Source organism: Bos taurus, chromosome 6 (assembly GCF_002263795.3).
Source record: "Bos taurus isolate L1 Dominette 01449 registration number 42190680 breed Hereford chromosome 6, ARS-UCD2.0, whole genome shotgun sequence".
Classification (NCBI taxonomy): Eukaryota; Metazoa; Chordata; class Mammalia; order Artiodactyla; family Bovidae; genus Bos; species Bos taurus.
The window spans coordinates 42,295,818-42,318,556 of record NC_037333.1 but is presented as its reverse complement, the minus strand read 5'-3'; the positions used below and the strand labels follow the sequence as shown (position 1 = coordinate 42,318,556).

Here is a 22,739-nt window from a genome sequence, read left to right as displayed (position 1 = left end):
GCTTCCATTTCACAGTGCAGAGGTTTCCCCCACCTCTACACTGAAAGCAAGCGCACAAGTCCACCGAGGAGCTGTTATCACAGGTTGTTCTCACTACATCTGTTGTTGTTGTTTTGTACAGGAAAGCAGATAATTTAATCAAGGAGAACCTCTCCGTTTCAATGCTGTCTTTTTGAAGTGCAGGTGTGGTGAGGCAACCTCGCAGTTGTAAGATGCTGAGAGAACACGCCTCCCAAATCCTGCACATTAAGCACCCCCTTGCCTCACCCTGTCCCAGCCCTAAAAGTCATGGGAAATCTTATCCAGAACAAAGGAGCAATAAAGGTTCTTTATGAAGAAGTCATTACATTGTCATGCAGGGGTTACAAAACTTTTTCTATAAAGGACCATGAGGTAAACATTTCAGGCTTTGCAGGCTGTACAGTCTTTGCCCCAACTATTCAATGCTACCATAGTAGTGGGAAAGCAACCTCCAACTACACATAATGAAGGGGTACCGTTGTACTACAAATAAAACTTTATTTATACAAATAGGGATCAGGGCAAGTTTAGGTCTCAGGTCATAGTTTGCCAACTCACATTGTGTGGAAGGAGTTAGCCAAACCTTAGTCTTAAATTCCAGATCCACCCAAAAATACAAATTTACAAAATATCTGGGTTTGAACATGCACCTCTGTAAAATGTGATACTTATACCTTCCTCGTTGATTTGTGAGGTTTAGAGAAAATATATGCAAAATGCTTCATAAATAATAGGCTTTCAAATAGGGCAATGCTGCTAAGTCACTTCAGTCGTGTCCGACTCTGTGCAACCCCATAGACGGCAGCCTACCAGGCTCTGCCATCCCTGGGATTCTCCAGGCAAGAACACTGGAGTGGGTTGCCATTTCCTTCTCCAATGCGTGAAAGTGAAAAGTGAAAGGGAAGTCACTCAGTCATGTCTGACTCTTCGCAACCCCATGGACTGAAGCCTACCAGACTCCTCCGTCCATGGGATTTTCCAGGCAAGCGTACTGGAGTGGGTTGCCATTACCTTCTCCAAAATAGGGCAACAGTCTTTTTCATTACAAGGCATAAGAAGAATAATAACTAACACTTATTGAATGCTTTCACGCTATACCAGCTACTGTGTAAAGCACTTTAAAAGACTGTTTCATTTACTCTTCCAACAACACTTGGAAGTAGGAGCTATTACAGTATCCCTTTCTCCTCATGGGGAAACTGAGGCACCAAGCGAGGTCCACGAGATGCTCACAAAGATAGTAAGTGAAATCTCTGGCACTTAATCCAAAGAGAACAGATTCCAGGGCCTTTGGGGCCAACCTCTGTGCTAGCTAATTAACTCCACTAATTCAGCTCCAGTTGAAATGCTCGGAATCTTCTCAAGTTCTACAGGGCTTTTCATGACTTATCATAGCATAACACAACTGAAAATAGATTATGGACAACCTTTGGAAATTCACCTTCAGGTCAATACTCAAGTAACATTTTACATAAATAAAACACTTATTCCAACCCACTTCCTGTCCATCTATTTCCACCCCTCCCAACAAAGATCTCCAGTCGAGGGAAACCAGAATAATACTGGAAAAGTTAATGGAAACCCATTTCAAAAAATTTATCCCATAATCGCTCTAAAAACTTGCAATCTCAAAGCTATACTGCAGAATAGCATCCTGGATTAATTATGCCAGACTGCAGCAATAACCTTGAATTAAAGCTGCAACCTTCTATTTTTAAGAAACACTTGCCTTTCTGGTTGATGAAACCTGTCGTCCCATCAGGTAACAGACGTGACCAGGAAAGAGAGAAGCGGTAATGAGTCAATCCAAGCTGTTTGATACATTTCAAATCTTCCTCCCACAGAGTGTAGCTGCCACAAGCTACATCACCAGTCTGGTTCTTGAAAACTCTCTCTCCTCCCTGATGGGTGAATGTGTCCCAGACACAAGGGCCTTTTCCATCTGCATCCCAGCCTCCTGAGAAAAACGAAGAAAATGAAACCATTACACTCTTGACATCAAGAGGCATATGTGGAATGTAAATATTTGTCACCAAAAGAACATCCCTCATTAACTCAATGTACCATATTGATAACTTTAAAATATGTCTTTAAAATAACATGCATGAGTGGGTTATGTGTTCAGCTGTCCTTGATCCCTGAAGCTGACTGGTGGCAAGTGAAAAATTATTGCATAATGCCGCAGCATAGCAGGCTTTCACGGTTCATTATCTGAAGATCTCCCAGCTGGTAGACAGAGGCAGGGCTCAGCTTATGAGCGTCTGAGTTGAAAGCATCTCCTTCTTGTGAACATTTCTCCTGGCCCTGACAGACACACCTTGTCCTCACTGTGCATAAAGCGGTCTCTGGACTCTATCTTTGACCCTTGACACCTGAACTCCATCTTCCTGTCATCTAACCATGGAGCCTGAGAAGGTCCAGTCAGCGATTGTGGGAAGGGTGTTAGTTCCTGTCATTTTTGAGATGATAAAAGTATCCTACATTCATTTATTCACTCCTCCCTTAATTCAACACATGCTCTGTATCAGGCTCCAAGCTAAGCTTAGTGGATACCAGGGTGAACTCTGCTGCAATTCTTGTCCTTGTCAATTACATGAAGTTATAAAACAGCCAACGTAATGGTTCCTGCAAGAAAGCCAGGGAGAGGTGTTTATCCAGGTGTGGGCAAGAGTCAGAAAATTCTTAGAGAAGACACTCCTAGACTGAATTCTAGAGGAGATGTTGACTCACCAAAGTGAACTGCTGGGAGGTAGGGGTGAGTGAAAATAGAAAAAAAGAGGAGCTAGGATCAGAATAAGCCCAGAGGTAAGAGAGAATATCACACATTAGAGGGACAGAAAGCAACGATTACATTAGATTTGAAATATCTGTTCACACAGAAATTTTTTCTAAAATGGTAGTTAGAATCCATTTTATGGTACAAACGATTAATTTTTTAAAATCTCATGACTCTTTAATTCCACTTCTAAGGGCATACCCTGCAAGTGTGCTCATATATTTTCACAAAAAGATTATATGAGATTACTGAGGCAGAGTTTTCTGTCACAGCAAAATCCTGGAAACAACCTATATCCTACCAACAGAACAGATAATTAACTTTAGGTATATTCATAGAGAGGAAACACAAATAAGTTGTTACAGTGAACGAATCAGAACATAGATAACCCTTCTACTCTCCTCTGACTGTTTGTGTCCCCCCAAATTCAGAGATGGAAATCCTAACACCCAGTGTGAGGATATGGGGAGGAGCTTAAGTCAGGAGAATGGAGCATTCATGAATGAGATTACTGCTTCTAAAAAGAGACCCCACAGCACTCCCTACCTCCTCTGCTCATGAGGATACAAGAAGCCTGTAATGAGGAAGAGGGTCCTCACCTGGCCGTGCTGGCACCCTAACCCCAACTTACAGCACTGAGAACCGTGAGGGATAAATGTGTGTTGCTTACAAATCCCCTGGTTTATGGTCTTTTGTTAGAGCAGTCCAAATGGGCTAAGACACCCTCAAAACTATAATGTTAAACTAAAGAAAAAAATCAAGATTTGAAATACATATACAGGAATGAATACATGGAGCACAGGAGATTTTTATGGCAGTGAAACTACTAAAATTATGCGTGCCTTTTCCTCTGGGCAGTGGGTCTGTTCCCCTAACCCCATGTTGTTCAAGGGTGGACTCTATTCTGTATGATACTATAATAGTGGGTACATGACATTATACATTTGTCAAAATCCACACACTGTGAACTTCACTGAATAATAATGTGTCAATATTCACCCACCATTTGTAACTAATGACCCACACTAATACTAGGTAGGGAAAATTGGGGGAATGGGATACATGACAATTCTGTACTTTGTGCTCAATTTTTCTATAACTCTAAAATTGCTCTAAAATATAAAGGTTATTAATTTTTAAAAAATTATATACAGTACTGTATCATTTTATACAAAATATATAAAACTAAAGATGGATTTTCTGAACATATACATATGAGGTAAACACATAACACTATGCCTGGAGATGATCAGGTCAAGCTGGTGGCTGCCTTTGGGTAGAAAAGGCAGGGAAATGGAAACAAGCAGGAGCCTGAGGGCCCTTTGCATCTCTTATGTTTCACTCCTTAAGCTGGCTAACAGGTATCTAAGAGGCTGATGATTACATTATCCACAACCATTTTTATATACCTAAAATAGTTCAAAATGACTTTCACGCAAGAAAGGAAGTCACAGCTAGAGTAAATAGACTAAAACAATTATAGGAAGTTTTTTAGGCCTACATTTAGCATTAACTTTCTCATATTTTGTGCACAATTCTGATAGGATTAGACATAGTCTCCAGACCAACAAAAAGACAACATGCGCTATAATTAACAGGAGAGAACCATGGGGACACAGGAAGATGGCTAAAAGAAGGAGCTCTGACAATAGCAAAAATGACAGTTGATATAAAGGCAGGGTACTAAAGATCTATACAAAGAAATTATGAATATTACAGATTATTATACTTTGGGGCCATATCATATAGAGGCAAAAAGCTTTATACATCCCAATGGCTCTCAAGTTATGTCTATATATGGGGTTAAGAGGGAAAAAGAAAAAGAATACTGATATTCAATCTTAGAATGAAATAAGTATGAATACTAAAATATAACTTCAGTCAAGCATGGTATTCATAGTTTGAATAACTGATTTACAATAAATGAAGGAGCTTAATCTCAGACAGTTTAGGCAGTTGTCTGCTGGTAAATATTAACAACTGGTTGTATATTAAAAAATGTATGTACCATTATGTATACATAGTTATTACAAATTATATTGGTATAGAGGTATATTGGGATAAAGGACATATAATACACAATTTCCAAATAACAATATGCAATGCTCTTTACTGTATATTCCTTATAGCCCATTGATTCTCATAGAATACTTGTTTAGATTTTTGACAAACTCTTATATGGGGAGCCAATCTACAATATACAACCTGACAAATGTGAGTAGTTCTCATGTGACTGTTGACTGGTATCTTTGCTTAAATTAACGGGTACAATGAAAGGAAAACAATAATATATCAGAATTTCACTTGTTCATCAGTGACATGAGCAATTTTCTTGCTAAATTGGTAATAGTTTTCAAACACTGGAAGAATATTCCCTTGATTTTTTTTGTCCTACTCACAATGTAACAGTTACAGGTATACTACACATACATTTACTCTGCATTATTTATATTTTACCTATCATTTTCTTGAGTCCAAGCAACCAACAAAACAATAAATCAAATGCTGACTTGTAGCACTTGCCAATTTCTGTGGTGTAAATACTTGCTGCTAAGTCACTTCAGTCGTGTCTGACTCTGTGTGACCCCATAGACGGCAGCCCACCAGGCTCCCCTGTCCCTGGGATTCTCCAGGCAAGAACACTGGAGTGGGTTGCCATTTCCTTCTCCAATGCATGAAAGTGAAAAGTGAAAGTGAAGTCACTCAGTCGTGTCTGACTCTTAGCGACCCCATGGACTGCAGCCCACCAGGCTCCTCCATCCATGGGATTTTCCAGGCGAGAGTACTGGAGTGGGGTGCCATTGCCTTCTCTGGTGTAAATACTTACACATGACCAATTTCAGGCACCCCACAGGATAGCACTGAAGGCAGAGTTGCAAGGTGAACAATGGCACATCATTAGACAGTATTTCTTCTGTACATGTACAAGAGCCTCAAGGGCATAGCTAATAATAAAATGTGTTAAAATAATTAGGAGATAAGGATTTGAATATTTATTATCTTTGTTTTTAATATAAATTATTTATTTAGGTTTATGTAATTGAATCTTTAATACTGGCTATATATTTAAGAATCAGCTCATAAGGGATTTTCCTGGTCATCCAGTGGTTAAGAATGGGACATGGCAAGGGACATGGGTTCAATCCTTGGTCAGGGAAATAAGATTCCACATGCTGCAAGGCAACTAAACCTGAGCACTGCAACTGCTTAGCCTGTGTATTCTAGAGGCTCAGAGCCACTGGAGAGAAGCCCATGCACTGCAATAAAGAACCCATACACTGCAACAAAAGATCCTACATGCCACAACAAAAATCCTATGTGCTGCAACTAAGACCTCATGCAGCCAAATAAATACACATTAAAAAAGAATCAGTTTGTAAAATTAATGAAAATTTAACAGTAGGCACTGGTGAGCCAGTACAAGCTGGCCTCACATATCACCAATAAGTGACTTACCTAAGACAACACTTTTCGTTAAGTGGTAGAACCAAGATATGGGGACTTCTCTGGTGGCTCAGTGATAAAGAATCCACCTGCAATGCAGGAGCTGCAAGAATTGCAGGTTTGATCCCTAGGTTGGGAAGATCCCCTGGAGGAGGGCATGGCAACCCACTCTAGTATTCTTGCCTGGAGAATCCCACAGACAGAGGAGCCTGGCAGGCTACAGTCCATAGGGTCACAAAGAGTTGGATGTGACTGAAGCAACTTAGCATGCACAGAACCAAGATGTGTTTCAGAGCTGTCTGATACTGAAGTTCAAGTCCTTCCACTGGACCACACTGCTGTTAGTAATAAAGCCTGACTGATGAGTCAACTGACACCCATGCTACTCAATGTAAGAAGCATTAGAAATGAATAACTTGACATGCATTTTGGAACACAGTCCTCCTTAAGTGCTTACAATAAATTTTGCAATTTTAAGAGGTCAATGTCAGCAGGAAAATGCACTTATGTGGTGTAGTTTATTCTAGGTGTATACTAGATGAAGCATGTATAAGCAACATTGTTCTTATGAGAACCAGAATGTGAATCAAAAATTAACCATTATAGTTGAAATTTTGATAAAAGAAAATATGTATAGTGGCCTTTTAAAAATATATATAGTATACTAACAATGAAAAATCAGAAAGAGAAATTAAGGAATCAATTCCATTCACCATGCGTCTGCCTGCAATGCAGGAGACTCAGGTTCAATCCCTGGGTCCAGAAGATTCCCTGGTGAAGGAAATGTCAACCCACTCCAGCACTCTTGCCTGGAAAATTCCATGGACAGAGGAGCCTGGTAGGCTACAGTCCTTGTGGTCACAAAGAGTCGGACATGACTGAGGAACTTCACTTTCTTTCACTTTCCATTCATCATTGCAACAAAAAGAATTAAATGTCTAGGAATAAGCTCACCTAAGGAGACAAAAGAACTGTACACAGAAAATTATAAGACGCTGATGAAAGAAATCAAAGACAATATAAACAGATGGAGAGATATTCCATGTTCCTGGGTAGGAAGAATCAATATTGTGAAAATGACTATACTACCAAATGCAATCTACAGATTCAATGTGATCCCTATCAAATTACCAATGGCATTTTTCACAGAACTAGGACAAAAAATTTCACAATTTATATGGAAACACAAAAGACCCCAGATAGCCAAAGCAGTCTTGAGAAAGAAGAATGGAGCTGGAGCAATCAACCTTCCTGACTTCAGAGTATACTACAGTCATTGAGACAGTATGATACTGGCACAAAAACAGAAATATGGACAAATGGAACAAGATAGAAAGCCCAGAAATAAACCCATGCACCTATGGGTACCTTATTTTTGACAAAGGAGGCAAGAATATACAATGGGGGAAAGATAGCCTCTTCAATAAATGGTGCTGGGAAAATTGGACAACTACATGTAAAAGAATGAAATTATAACACTTCCGAACATCATACACAAAGATAAACTCAAAATGGATTAAAGACCTAAATGTAAGACCAGAAACTATAAAACTCTTAGAGGAAAACATATGCAGAACACTCGATGACATAAATCAAAGCAAGATCCTCTATGACCCACCTCCTAGAGTAACGGAAATAAAAACAGAAATAGACAAGTGGGACCTGATTAAACTTAAAACCTTTTGCACAACAAAGAAACTGTAAGGAAGGTGAAAAGACAATCATCAAAATGGGAGAAAACAATAGCAAATGAAACAACTGACAAAGGATTAATTTCCAAAATATACAAGCAGCTCATACAACTCAATGTCAGAAAAACAAATAACCCAATCAAAAAGTGGGAAAAAGATCTAAACAGACATTTCTCCAATGAAAACATACAGATGGCTAACAAACACTTGAAAGATGCTCAACATCGCTCATTATTAAAGAATCTCAAATTAAAACTACAATGAGATATCACCTCACACCGGTCAGAATGGCCATCATCAAAAAGTCTACAAACAATAAATGCTGGAGAGGGTGTGGAGAAAAGGGAACTCTTGCACTGTTGGTGGGAATGTAAATTGATACAGCCCCTATGGAAGACGGTATGGAGATTCCTTAAAAAACTAGGAATAAAACCACCATATGACCCAGAAATCCCACTCCTAGGCATATACCCTGGGGGAAACCAAAACTGAAAAAGTTACATGTGTCTAATTGTTCACTGCAGCACTATTTACAATAGCTAGAACATGGAAGCAACCTAGATGTCCATAGACAGATGAATGGATAAAGAAGTTGTGGTACATATACACAATAGAATATTAGCCATAAAAAGGAACACATTTGAGTCAGTTCTGATGAGGTGGATGAACCTAGAACCTATTATACAGAGTGAAGGGAGTCAGAAAGAGAAAGATAAGTATTGTATTCTAATGCATATATATGGAATCTAAGAAAATGGTACTGAAGAATTTATTTACAGGGCAGCAATGGAAAAACAGACAGAGAACAGACTTATGGACATGGGGAGAGGGGAGGAGAGGGTGAGATGTACGGAAAGAGTAACATGGAAACTTACATTATCATATGTAAAATAGATCGCCAACAGGAATTTGCTGTATGGCTCAGGAAACTCAAACAGGGGTTCTGTATCAATCTAGAGGGGTGGGATGGGGCGGGAGATGGGAGGAAGGTTCAAACGGGAGGGGATACATGTATACCTATGGCTGATTCATGTTGAGGTTCGACAGAAAACAACAAAATTTTGTAAAGCAATTATCCTTCAATAAAAGAAAATAAATTAAAAAGGAAAAATTTATATATATATATATATAGTAGCCAGTATTCATTAGTGTGCTCAGTGTTCAGTCACTCAGTCATGTCCAACTCTGTTACCCCATGGACCATAGCTCACTAGGTTCCTCTGTCCATGGAATTTTCCAGGCAAGAATATTAGAGTGGGTTGCCATTTTCTACTCCAGGGGACCTTCCCGACCCAGGGATCAAATCCGCATCTCCTGCATTGGCAGGTGGATTCTTTACCACTGAGCCACCTGGGAAGCCCACTCACTAGTACTTGAATGTAAATTTTCCTGAATGAATGATATTAATAATTCATTTCTTCATCAGGCATTTTCTCAAGATGTGATTATGCCTAATCTTTAAAAGTTCTGACCATTCTTTATGAGGAACAAGACTACTGTTTCCAGGCAGATTACATATTGAGCTCTCCTTCAAACAACAAGTGCCTGATAGAATATGGAAAATGTATTGTTAAATGTGCCATCCATCTTGCAAGATGTTAGGCAACACAAAATCAAAGTGAGAGAAATTCTGAAGCATAAATGAGTAGTGATGCAGGATTTTGTCTTCAGAGCATCTGAGAAGCCCAGATGTTGTGAGCTTCCATTTTAATGGCCTGTGGGACAAGGGAATAAAAAAAATTCTAAAGCTCACCAAAGATGGGAAACTGATGATAAGACGTTCACACAAGTCTGATGATGCAAGGACTCCACACACTGGGCCAGAATAAACAAGAAACAAGTTCTGCCTAAGAAAGAGACAACAAAGCAACTAGCCTGTGGGGGAGAAATTACTCCTCAACTGAGTGACTGAACATGAGCACATTTGTAACCACAACTCATCTCTCCATTAATTAAGAGTGAGAATGGAGAAAGATTTTAGCAGACATATAAGCTCTCACAGGATATTGGGGAAAAAAATTTATCTCTCATTGGATATTGCTAGAGGATAAATTTCTCTAAAACAATGATGTTAACCAAGAAAGAGAAAGATCTAGGATCCAGGAAATGAAAAATTCAGCAGGATAAATCTCCAGAATGATGTAGCTGTGCAGCAAATTCAAGGAGTAACTGGACAATTTGCGCATGTCATAGGCTATGGGAAATACTTCTTTAAGAATATTAATCTACTAGAACATTTAGTTTGATATTCTTCAAATTTTAAAATATTTCCTACTGAATCGCCAACATGCACAAAAGTAGGCAGAATAGTACATCGAAGTCCCACACATGTACATGGGGCTTCACAGTTTCCCACCTTTCCTAATCTTGTTTCATATCTAACCCACCCATGCTTTTCATTTAATCTGTAAACATTTCAGTGTACTCTCTGATAATATTTTAAATTGGGGTAAAATACACATAATATAAAGCTTGCCACTTCACTTTGTTTAAGTAAACTCCTTAACTATGTTTAAGGAGGACAGTTGAGTGGCACAGAGTGCACTCACATTGTTGAACTCCCTTTATTGTGCCAAAGTGAAGCTTTGTACCAACTCAGCAATGATTCCCATTCTCCACAGTACTGGGATTTTGTTGGGGGTGGAGAAATTGAGAAGGGAGAGGGAGAGAAAGTGGACAGATGGGTAAATCTTCATCTTTCACAGGGAGAGGTCAATAGCTTATGCCTACAACAGGCAAACAACTCAAAACCTAGGAATATAAGCATGCCATTTAAGATACAGAAGTCAATGCCAAAAGGATTAACCAACAGAATTTAAAGAGGTTTCCTCTAAAGAAGTACATGGAAGAGAACAGGGGGTCGATAGTTTCTAAAACAGTTTTGTTCTGACTCTTTAAATTATTTTATTATTTTAACTTTGATTAGCTTGAAAATGAATTTAAGTACTAGTAAACATGAGAAAATATGGCATTGCAAATATACTATTAAATATGGATATATTAAATATAGACTATGTGGATAATCTAAACAAGCTATTAACATGCAGAACAATAACAAAATGTCTGTTTTGTGGGAATTAAAAAGATTAACTAGATAGAATTAAAATCCTGGACCAAAGACTATAAATATATGTATGTATAGATATATATTGGAGAAGGACATAGCAACCCATTCCAGTATTCTTGCCTGGAAAATCCCCTGGACAGAGGAGCCTGGCAGTCCACCAGGGTTGCAAGAGTCAGATACAACTTAGCCACTAAACCACCACTATATATATATATATATATATATATATATATATAGTATTCAAATTAAAATTTCTAAGGTAAGCACTTAAGGAAAAAATGTAATTTATAGTTTTAAAGATAAATCCAACACATCTATAGCAAGTCTGTGCCAGGCTCTACTCTAATCAGTTTATATATATTTAGTTCAGTTCAGTTCAGTTTAGTCGCTCAGTCATGTCCGACTTTTTGCGACCCCATGAATCGCAGCATGCCAGGCCTCCCTGTCCATCACCAACTCCTGGAGTTCACTCAGACTTACGTCCATCGAGTCAACTCCTTACAATAAAATTATTAAGTAACTGCCATTATTAGCCTCATTTTCAGGAAAGGAAACTGAGAAATGAAGAGGTTAATTAAATTTCCCATTTCAGTTTGTACTAAAGCTAAGAGATGAATTCCAGAGCCCATGCTCTTAATCATTATGCTAAATAGGAAAAACTAAATAAATTTAAAAGAGGGCAAGAAAATAATTTTTAAAAATACATAGAAGTGATAAAGGGAAAAAAACATAAAGTTAAGTGGCATGACAAGATATAAATGATCACTTATAAGAATATGTCAATGGACTAAATTCCCCAGATAAAAGACAAAGATCATCAGACTGTAAATTTTTTTTAAAATCCTGGGGTACACTGTTTACCAACATACCTAAGACTATGTTAAAAATAGAAAGTCAAAATATAGAGGGAGAGATTCCTCCTTCCCCTAAAAAAAAAAAAAAAAAAGCAGAGGATTTCAAGGAGGGAAAAACAGCATTACTTGAGATACCATGGGTCACCAAGTAGTGACGACACTGTTGCATGCATCTAAGAATCTAGTTTCCAAATATGTGAAGCAAAAATTGATACGACTTAAACGTAAAGTTGACAAATCCACCTCCATAATGAGAGATTTTAATTACCCAAGTTTTATCAAACATTTACAAAATAAAACCAAAAAACTCCACGCATAGGAATTATTCCAAAAAATAAGAAAAAATTACTCATTTTATGTGCCTAGAATAACCTTAATACTAACACCTCTCTCAGCAATTGAAACAGGAGAAAGTAAGGATAGCAGATATTAACAAGCTTGATCTGATTGATATATATGACACTGCATGATAATAAATGCTTCAATTTTAAAAATATACATTCTTTTCATGCAGACAGAAACATTATGAAAGTTGAGCACAAATTGGTTCATAAATAAAGTGACCATAAATTCCAAAGGATTGGAGAAATACAGATGGAAATCCCTGATCAATCATGTTAGAATGATTGAACTACAGTACATTAGTTCATTCTTTCAGAAATCTGAAAAGGAACATCTGAATAGTTTGGGAGTAAAGAAGGCATAATAGTGGTCACCAGAAAATATTAAAAACTAAATAACAAAAAAATCAAAACATTGATATCTAGCTTAAGTGGTATTTAGAGAAAAAGCCTTAATGAAGAAAAAACAAGAGTTACAGCTAATAAATTAATATGTGACTTATAGCTAATAAGCCAAAAGAATATATAATAGAATTATTTTAAAAATAATTAATCTGAAAAAGACATAAAAAGAGGGGAAAGAGAATAAAGACAGATGGAACAAAGAGAAAACAAATAGCACAATGGTATATTTAAACCTAATTATATGAATATCACTAAATGTAAATGAGTCTAAATGACCCAGTTGAACTGCCATGGCAGATCTTATCAGAATGGTAAAAACACCAGACTCAGCTATATAGTACCTAAAAGAAACCCTTTTAAAATATAAAGACAAAGAAGCTTAAAAGTGACAGAATGGAAAAGAGATACCATACTAACACTAATCAAAGAAAACCAAAGTAGCTTTATGAATAACTATAGATTTCAGAGCAAGAACATTACCAAGTATAAGGGAAGAAATTTCATACATAAAAGGGGGCCAATCTATCCAGAGGATTTATAACTGTAAATATTTATTTACCTAATAACAGAGTCAAAATACATGTAGCAAAAACTGACAGGATAGACTGCAAAAAAGTAGGCAAAAAATTGCAAAAAATAGACAAATCCACATTTGTTTTTGGATATTCCAATTATTAATAAAAGGCCAACAAGACTATAAAAAATGGACAAAATGTATGAATAGTTCATTCACAGAAGGAGAAACAGTGCTAGTAAACATTTAAAAACACATAGGAGATCATTAAAAAAAAAAAATAGGGAAATGCAAATAAAAGCCACAATGAGATACCACTCGACAACCACACAGGTGCACAAATTTAAAAGCTGGATAATATCAAGCATCAGAGAAATTGTTACAAAGCAGGAATGTTTACACACTGCTGGTAGGAGAACAATAGGAAATATCTAGCAAAGCTGAAGAAGTACATGTATCAAAACTCCATAATTTACATACCATCATATACCCTGTTTCTACAAACATAGACTTGGACACGTATATAATCATGATTGCAACAATAAAAACTCTCACTGGAAACAGCCTAAATTTCCTTTGTCAGGACAATAAATCAATGAAGGAATAAAATAAACCACAGAATAGTCATACAGTGAAAGACTACAAAAAGTAAAAACAAATGAACTAATTCTGTACGGACCCACATGCATAAATTTCCCAAATATAACATTGAGAGGGAAGAAGCAAATTGTTAAAAAAAAAAGAAAAAGAAAAATACACACAATGTTATTTCCATTTATATAATGTCCAAAATATGTAAAGTTAAATAAGAAACTGTTTAGCTATACAGTGCCAAATGCTAAAATCATAAAGAAAAGCAGGAAATGAACAAATGCAAAATTCATCTTAGTGGGTACCTTTGGGAAAAGAGATAAGAAGACAGTACTGGGAAGGGGTCCTAGAAATATGGTGAGTATATAGCTATTTTATAGCTATTTTTATTTGATAGGTAAATTATAAATGTTTTATCTATTGCTTTTAAAGATTGTAATACATTTTATTGTTCATAGTAAAGGCAAGCCATTTACTGAGCATTAGCTCTCTGTCTCTCTTCTATACCAGCAACTTACATCAACCAACCTATTCTTACCCTCACAATAACCCTTAGGTGTACTATGATTATTAATAAGAATAAATGTATAAAGATTGAATAACTTTCCAAGATCATTTAACTAATGACTGTGACTATCAAACATGATACCCCAGTCCTACCATTATTAAAATCAACTTAGATGAGTCTTGCACAAAAGGAAATCTTTTTTTATGAAGTCATGTTTCATTCCACCTTTCTAATTTCTCAAATAATAATTGCAATATCCACTTTCCTTTGAGGACCTCACAGTCTGAGTGATATCAGACAAGTAAAGTCTTAGACTATGTTAAGGTAAGCGCGGTATTAAAATCATGGAAAAACACTACAGGAGAACCAAGAAACAAGAACTCAAGAGTGACTCTATCACTGGGAGGCAGATAGACTTGCCCATGAGAAAACATTTTTAAGGCAGGTGTTGAAAGATGAGTAGGAGTTATGACAGTGGCTCTGATAAGGGAAAAGCAAATGCATAATTCAGTGGAATTGCCAGGGTGAATTGAAGACAGAAGGCACCAGAAGTCCATAAACCAGTTAACAGTTTACTGCAATGTTTTTGGCAAGAAATTATAAACTCCTGTATTTTTTTAGTAATTTGGAAGAAAATAACAATGTTTCTGAAATTCTTACCGTATGAGGACATAGAAGGGAATGCCATAAAAATGTAAAATATTAATATTACCTACAAAAACTAAACATCAGAAACTTCTAAGGCTGCAAAGGATTATGGAAAGAGCACAAGTTCTAAAGCTGGCATAGAATTTCAGTTCCATCTCTACCCATTACTTGACTTCTCTGTATGTAAAAAATCAGAGGATAATATCCACTTTGTAGGGTTCTCACAAAGTCAACTGAGTCAAAGCAAACATGTCTAGCAGGGCATGTGGCAGGCAGTATGTATCCAGCGAGTGTTAGTTTTCTCCTCTTCTAGGAGAAGGCACTGGCACCCCACTCCAGTACTCTTGCTTGGAAAATCCCATGGACGGAGGAGCCAGGTGGGCTGCAGTCCATGGGGTCACTGAGAGTCGGACATGACTGAGCAACTTCACTTTCACTTTCCTGCACTGGAGAAGGAAATGGCAACCCACTCCAGTGTTCTTTCCTAGAGAATCCCAGGGATGGGGGAGCCTGGTGGGCTGCCGTCTATGGGGTCGAACAGAGTCGGACAAGACTGAAGTGACTTAGCAGCAGCAGCAGCAGCAGGCTCAATGCAATAGTGAGGGGAAAAAAGTCAAAGTATTAGTCTGACAAAGTGAAAGAGTCTGACTCTGCAATCCCGTGGACTGTAGCCCCCCAGTTTCCTCTGTCCATGGAATTTTCCAGGCAAGAATACTAGAGTAGGTAATCACTCCCTTCTCCAGAGGTTCTTCCAGACCCAGGAATCAATCCTGTGTCTCCTGCATTGCAGGCAGATTATTTACCACTGAGCCACCAGAGAAACCATAAATACTAAGTAAATATATACACAAAAAGTGACCAGTTGCTCTCTTTTCTTCTTTCTGTGACCATCTCTTGACGCCAGAGTGCACATGTAGGAAGCACTCTAACTCGTAATATTTGTAAACTTGCCTGTGATGAAGATTCAGTGTCTGGACCTGCATGCTTGGGCCTATGGGGTCTTCAGCTTCCTGGTTTAGAAGTCATCATTATAAACAGAATCATGTCAGTTTCACTTTCATCATGACAATGCCCTTAGTGAGGGCACAGATCTATAGGCCTCAGTTTCTGCACAAAGGAAATCATGTCAAGTAAATGCTAAGTAAGAGTGTGAATGTGTATGTATGTATATATACTTTTCCTTCAAAACCCCCAAATGATGTTACTTTACAACCTCTTCTCAGTAACACTCTAACTCTCCACCATGATCACACCCTCCTCAGTGTACACACTGGACAAATAACACAAAGCACAGAGTCATTAAAAGTATCTTTTCTCTTTCTGACTGATATTCCATTGTATACATGAACTACATCTTTATCCATTCATATGCTGATGGACATCTAGGTTGCTTCCAGTATATGCATATATATGGAATCTAGAAAAATGGTTCTGCTGAACCTATTTGTAGGGAAGGAATGGAGACACAGACATAGAAAATGGACCTGTGGACACAGCAGGGGAAGGAGGGGCAAGGATGAATTGAGAAGGAAGCACTGGATATTTATACACTACCATGTATAAAATAGATAGCTAGTGGGAAGCTGCTGCGTAGCACAGGAAGCCCAGCCTGGTACCCGGTAATGACCTAAAGGGGTGGGATGGGAGGAGGAAAGGAGGCTCAAGAGGGAAGGGGGCACATGTATACTTATGGTTGATTCACATTCGTGTATGGCAGAAACCAACACAACATTGTAAAGAAATTATCCTCCAATTTAAACATTAAAAAAATAAAAATCTTTTGCATCCTTTGTACTTTGAACTCTGTCAAGGCAGAGTCCAGGTTTCACTCACTTATCTGTGTTTCTTGGATATCAAGAATGGCACATGGAAACAGTATTAAGTAAAATGATTTTGTGTGGCATGGGTAACATAAAATAGGAATACTGACATCTGCTGTGTCATTGCTTCACAGAAATACAGAAAAGCTATCTCTGTGCTTGTAAATGACTGCAAATTCTTTCCTTGAAAGAGGAAAAAATTCAAGTAATTGCCATTTATAAATTATGATCTGATGTGTTTTCAAATGAAAACGTTTATTTTTACAGCTAACATTCATTAAGCATATTAGATGTAACTATTTTATGTGAAACACTGAGGTTGGGAAGAGCAAAGATTCCTTGATCTAGAAACAGTGCCCTGTGCCAGAAGCTAATCCAGAAGGGATGAGGGCCCCAAAAGCGATAAGAAAAACCACCATACCACATTTCACTATCACAGCACAGGAGGATGGAGTGATCCAGAAGGGATGTCTTCAAGAAAACAAAAACAAAAGAAATGGAGGAAGTATGTGATATGCTTGAACACATCAGAAGTAATTTACATTTTTAGTAGAGCGTGTGAAGATGAATTAGTGAATCACAAAAAAGGAAGCCAGTAACAACAAAGACAAGTATTAACTCTCAAGCAAAATAAAAACCATGCAAGAAAAGACAATCATAAGATGTTAGACTCACTTGTGCACAATATTTACATAAAACTGTGTAAATATTTTTTGTGATGCAAAAACTAAATGATAATTTAAACAAAATTGATTAAATATCCAAATACCCACATTGGAAAATGGGGAAGAGAAAGTTTGCTTTGTGAGCAGATACCATAAGGAAGACTGAAAAAAAAAAAATCTAATCTAACATAACAGAATGTCAATATGTTATATTTCCAACTAGAACATCAAATAAAAGCCATATGGGCATGCTCTTTAGAAACACAGAAGTAAAACCTAGAAAGACTAAAAAATCTCAAAAGTGTTGGATTTGGGTAAAATAAACAAGATCTCCTAGAACTAACACCAGAAAATGATGTCCTTTTCATCACAGGGGACTGGAATGCAAAAGCAGGGAATCAAGAGATACCTGGAATAATAGGCAAGTTTGGCCTTGGAGTACAAAATGAAGCAGGGAAAGGGCTTACAGAGTTTTTCGAAGAGAATGCACTGGTCATAGCAAACACCCTCTTCCTCTATACATGGACATCACCAGATGGTCGGTTCTGAAATCAGATTGATTATATTCTTTGCAGCTGAAGATGGAGAAGCTCTATACAGTCAACAAAAACAAGACCTGGAGCTGACTGTGGCTCAGATCATCAGCTCCTTATTGCAAAACTCAGGCTCAGCTGAAGAAAGTAGAGAAAACCAGTAGGCCATTCAGTTCAGTTCAGTCACTCAGTCACTTCTGACTCTTTGCGACCCCATGGACTGCAGCACGCCAGGCTTCCCTGTCCATCACCAACTTCTGGAGCCTACTCAAACTCATGTCCATTGAGTCAGTGATAACATCCAATCATCTCATCTTCTGTTGATCCCTTCTTCTCCCACCTTCAATCATTCCCAGCATCAGGGTCTTTTCCAAGGAGTCAGTTCTTTGCATCAGGTGGCCAAAGTATTGGAGTTTCAGCTTCAATATCAGTCCTTCCAATGAACATTCAGGACTGATTTCCTTTAGGATTGACGAGTTGGATCTCCTTGCTGTCCAAGGGACTCTCAAGAGTCTTCTCCAACACCACAGTTCAAAAGCATCAATTCTGTGCTCAGCTTTCTTTATAGTCCAACTCTCACATCCATACATGACTACTGGAAAAATGATAGCTTTGACTAGATGGGCTTTTGTTGGCAAAGTAATGTCTCTGCTTTTTAATATGCTATCTAGGTGGGTCATAGCTTTTCTTCCAAGGAGCAAGTGTCTTTTAATTTCATGGCTGCAGTCACCATTTGCAGTGATTTCGGAGCCCCAAAAATAAAGTCAGCCACTGTTTCCACTGTTTCCCCATCTATTTGCCATAAAGTGATGGGACCTGATACGATGATCTTAGTTTTCTGAATGTTGAATTTTAAGCCAACTTTTTCACACTCCTCTTTCACCTTCATCAAGAAGCTCTTTAGTTCTTCTTCACTTTCTGCCATAAGGGTGGTGTCATCTGCATATCTGAGGTTATTGATACTTCTCCTGGCAATCTTGAGTCCAGCTTGTGCTTCATCCAGCCCAGCATTTCACATGATGCACTCTGCATATTAGTTAAATAAGCCATTCAGGTATGACCTAAATCAAACCCATTATGATTATACAATAGAGGTGATGAATAGATTCAAGGGACTAGATCTGGTAGACACAGTGCCTAAAGAACTATGGCTGGAGGTTCATAACATTGTACAGGAGGTGATGACCAAAACCATACCCAAGAAAAAGAAGTGGAACAAGGCAAAGTGGTTGTTTGAGGAGGCCTTACAAATAACTGAGAAAAGAAAAGCGAAAGGCAAAGGAGAAAGGGAAAGATATACCCAATTGAATGCAGAGTTACAGAGAATATCAAGGAGAGATAAGAAAGACTTCTTAAGAGACCAGTCCAAAGGAATAGTGGAAAACAAAGAATGGGAAGGAATAGAGATCTCTTCAAGAAAATTAGAGATACCAACGAAACATTTCATGCAAAGATGGGCACAATAAAGAACAAAAATGGCAAGGACCTAACAAAAACAGAAAAGATTAAGTAAAGATGGCAAGAATACATAGAAGAACCGTACCAAAAAAAAAGCTCTTAATAACCCAGATAACCACAATCCTGTAATCATTCACGTAGACCAGACATACTAGAGTGTGAAGTCAAGTGGGCCTTAGGAAGCATCACTACAAAAAAAGCTAGTGGAGGTGATGGAATTCCAGCTTAGCTATTTCAAATCTTAAAAGATGATGCTGTTATGGAGAAGGAAATGGTGACCCACTCCAGTATTCTTGCCTGGAGAATCCCATGGACAGAGGAGCCTGGCAGGCTATAGTCCATGGGGTCACAGAGTTGGACACAACGTAGCAAGTCAACAACAAAAACAACAGCATGTTGATGATTCTCCAGAGGAATGACCACGTCATGAACCTATTGTGAAATGCGGCGTGGGGCTCACTTTTCTTGCGGACAGAATTCTGACAACATCCTAACAGCTATACAACCCGCTGCCTAGGAGAGATTTTAAATCAGAGGAGGAATGAGAGCTCCCTTGTCAACAGGCTGGCGTCCATGTGCCTCATGTTGGCATAGGTAAGAGATAACATAAGGAAACTAGATCACTTTCTAACACCATACACAAAAATGAACTCAAAATGGATTAAAGATCTAAACGTAAGACCAGAAACTATAAAACTCCTAGAGGAGAACATAGGCAAAACACTCTCCGACATACATCACAGCAGGATCCTCTATGACCCACCTCCCAGAATATTGGAAATAAAAGCAAAAATAAACAAATGGGACCTAATTAAAATTAAAAGCTTCTGCACAACAAAGGAAACTATAAGCAAGGTGAAAAGACAGCCTTCAGAATGGGAGAAAATAATAGCAAATGAAGCAACTGACAAACAACTAATCTCAAAAATATACAAGCAACTCCTACAGCTCAACTCCAGAAAAATAAATGACCCAATCAAAAAATGGGCCAAAGAACTAAATAGACATTTCTCCAAAGAAGACATACAGATGGCTAACAAACACATGAAAAGATGCTCAACATCACTCATTATCAGAAAAATGCAAATCAAAACCACAATGAGGTACCATTTCACACCAGTCAGAATGGCTGGGATCCAAAAGTCTACAAGCAATAAATGCTGGAGAGGGTGTGGAGAAAAGGGAACCCTCTTACACTGTTGGTGGGAATGCAAATTAGTACAGCCACTATGGAGAAGAGTGTGGAGATTCCTTAAAAAACTGGAACTAGAACTGCCTTATGACCCAGCAATCCCACTGCTGGGCATACACACTGAGGAAACCAGAATTGAAAGAGACATATGTACCCCAATGTTCATCACAGCACTGTTTATAATAGCCAGGACATGGAAGCAACCTAGATGTCCATCAGCAGATGAATGGATAAGAAAGCAGGGGTACATATACACAATGGAGTATTACTCAGCCATTAAAAAGAATACATTTGAATCAGTTCTAATGAGGTGGATGAAACTGGAGCCTATTATACAGAGTGAAGTAAGCCAGAAAGAAAAACACAGATACAGTATACTAACGCATATATATGGAATTTAGAAAGATAGTAACGATAACCCTGTGTACGAGACAGCAAAAAAGACACAATGTATAGAACAGTATTTGGACTCTGTGGGAGAGGGAGAGGGGAGGATGATTTGGGAGAATGGCATTCAAACATGTATAATATCATATAAGAATCGAATTGCCAATCCAGGTTCGATGCAGGATACAGGATGCTTGGGGTTGGTGCACTGGGATGACCCAGAGGGAGGGGTCATCGGGGAGGGAGGTGGGAGGGGGGTTCAGGATGGGGAACACGTGTACACCTGTGGTGGATTCATGTTGATGTATGGCAAAACCAATACAATATTGTAAAGTAATTAGCCTCCAATTAAAATAAATAAATTTAAATTTAAAAAAATTGTTTAAGATGATGCTGTTAAAGTGCTGCTTGCATTATACCATCAAATTTGGAAAACTCAGCAGTGGCCATAGGACTGAAAAAGGTCAGTTTTCATTCCAATCTCAAAGAAAGGTAATACCAAGGAATGTTCAAATTACTATACGATTGTACTCATTTCACAGCAAGACTATGCTCAAAATCCTTCAAGCCAGGCTTCAGGAATATGTGAACTGAGAACTTTCAGATGTACAAGCTGGATTTAGAAAAGACAGAGGAATCAGAGATCAAATTGTCAACATACGTTGGACCATAGGAAAAGCAAGGAAATTCCAAAAAAACTCTACTTCTGCTTCATTGACTACACTGAAGCCTTTGACTGTGTGGATCACAACAAACTATGGAATATTCTTAAAGAGATGGGAATACAAGACCACATTACCTGCCTCCTAAGAAACCTGTATACAGGACAAGAAGCAACAGTTAGAACTGGACACAGAACAACAGACTGGTTCAAAATTTGGAAAGGTGTATGTCAAGGCTGTTTATTGTCACTCTGCTGACTTACATGCAGAGTAGATAATGTGAAATGTTGGGCTAGATGAAGCACAAGCTAGAATTAAGATTGCTGAGTGAAATATCAACAATCTCAGATATGCAAATGATACCACTTTAATGGCTGAAAGTGAAGAGGAACTAAAGAACCTCTTGATGAATGTGAAAGAGAAGAGTGAAAAAGCCAACTTAAAACTCAAGATTCAAAAAACTAAGATCATGACATCTGGTCCTATCACTTCATGGCAAGTAGATGGGGAAAATGTGGAAACAGTGTCAGATTTCATTTTGTTGGGCTTCAAATTCAATGCAGACCATGACTGCAGCCACTAAATTAAAAGACATTTTCTCCTTGGAAGAAAAGCTATGACAAACCTAGATAACATATTAAAAAACAAAGATATCACTTTGCCAACAAAGGTCTGTCTAGTCAAAGCTTCAGTTTTTCCAATAGTCATGTATGGATGTTAGAGTTGGACCATAAAGAAGGCTGAACACCAAAGAACTGATGCTCTCGAAATGTGGTGTTGGAGAAGACTCTTGAGAGTTCCTTGGACAGCAAGGAGATCAAAGCAGTCAATTCTAAAGAAATCAATCCTGAAATTCATTGGAAGGACTGATGCTGAAGCTGAAGTTTCAATACTTTGGCCACCTGATGTGAAGAGCTGACTCACTGGAAAAGACCCTGATGTTGAGAAAGATTGAGGCCAAAAGAAGGGGGCAACAGAGGATCTAATGGTTGGATAGCATCACTGACTCAGTGGACATCCATTTGAGCATGCATTTGAGCAAATTCAGAGAGATAGGGAAGGACAGAGAAGCCTGGCATGATGCAGCTCACAGGGTTGCAAATAGTTAAACACAACTTAGTGTCTGAACAACAACAAACAAGAAGCAAAGAGAAGTGATATA

The 22,739-nt window shown here is 38.1% G+C and overlaps 1 protein-coding gene across 2 annotated transcripts in view; it reads right to left on the bottom strand.

Annotated features, from left to right (window-relative positions):
* GBA3 (glucosylceramidase beta 3) overlaps positions 1–22,739 on the bottom strand; it is a 131,908-nt gene that overhangs the window by 76,952 nt on the left and 32,217 nt on the right. For both annotated transcript variants that reach the window (XM_059887606.1, NM_001191277.2), the window contains 1 exon segment: positions 1,751–1,978. In XM_059887606.1, coding sequence (XP_059743589.1) covers positions 1,751–1,978 — 228 coding nt within the window.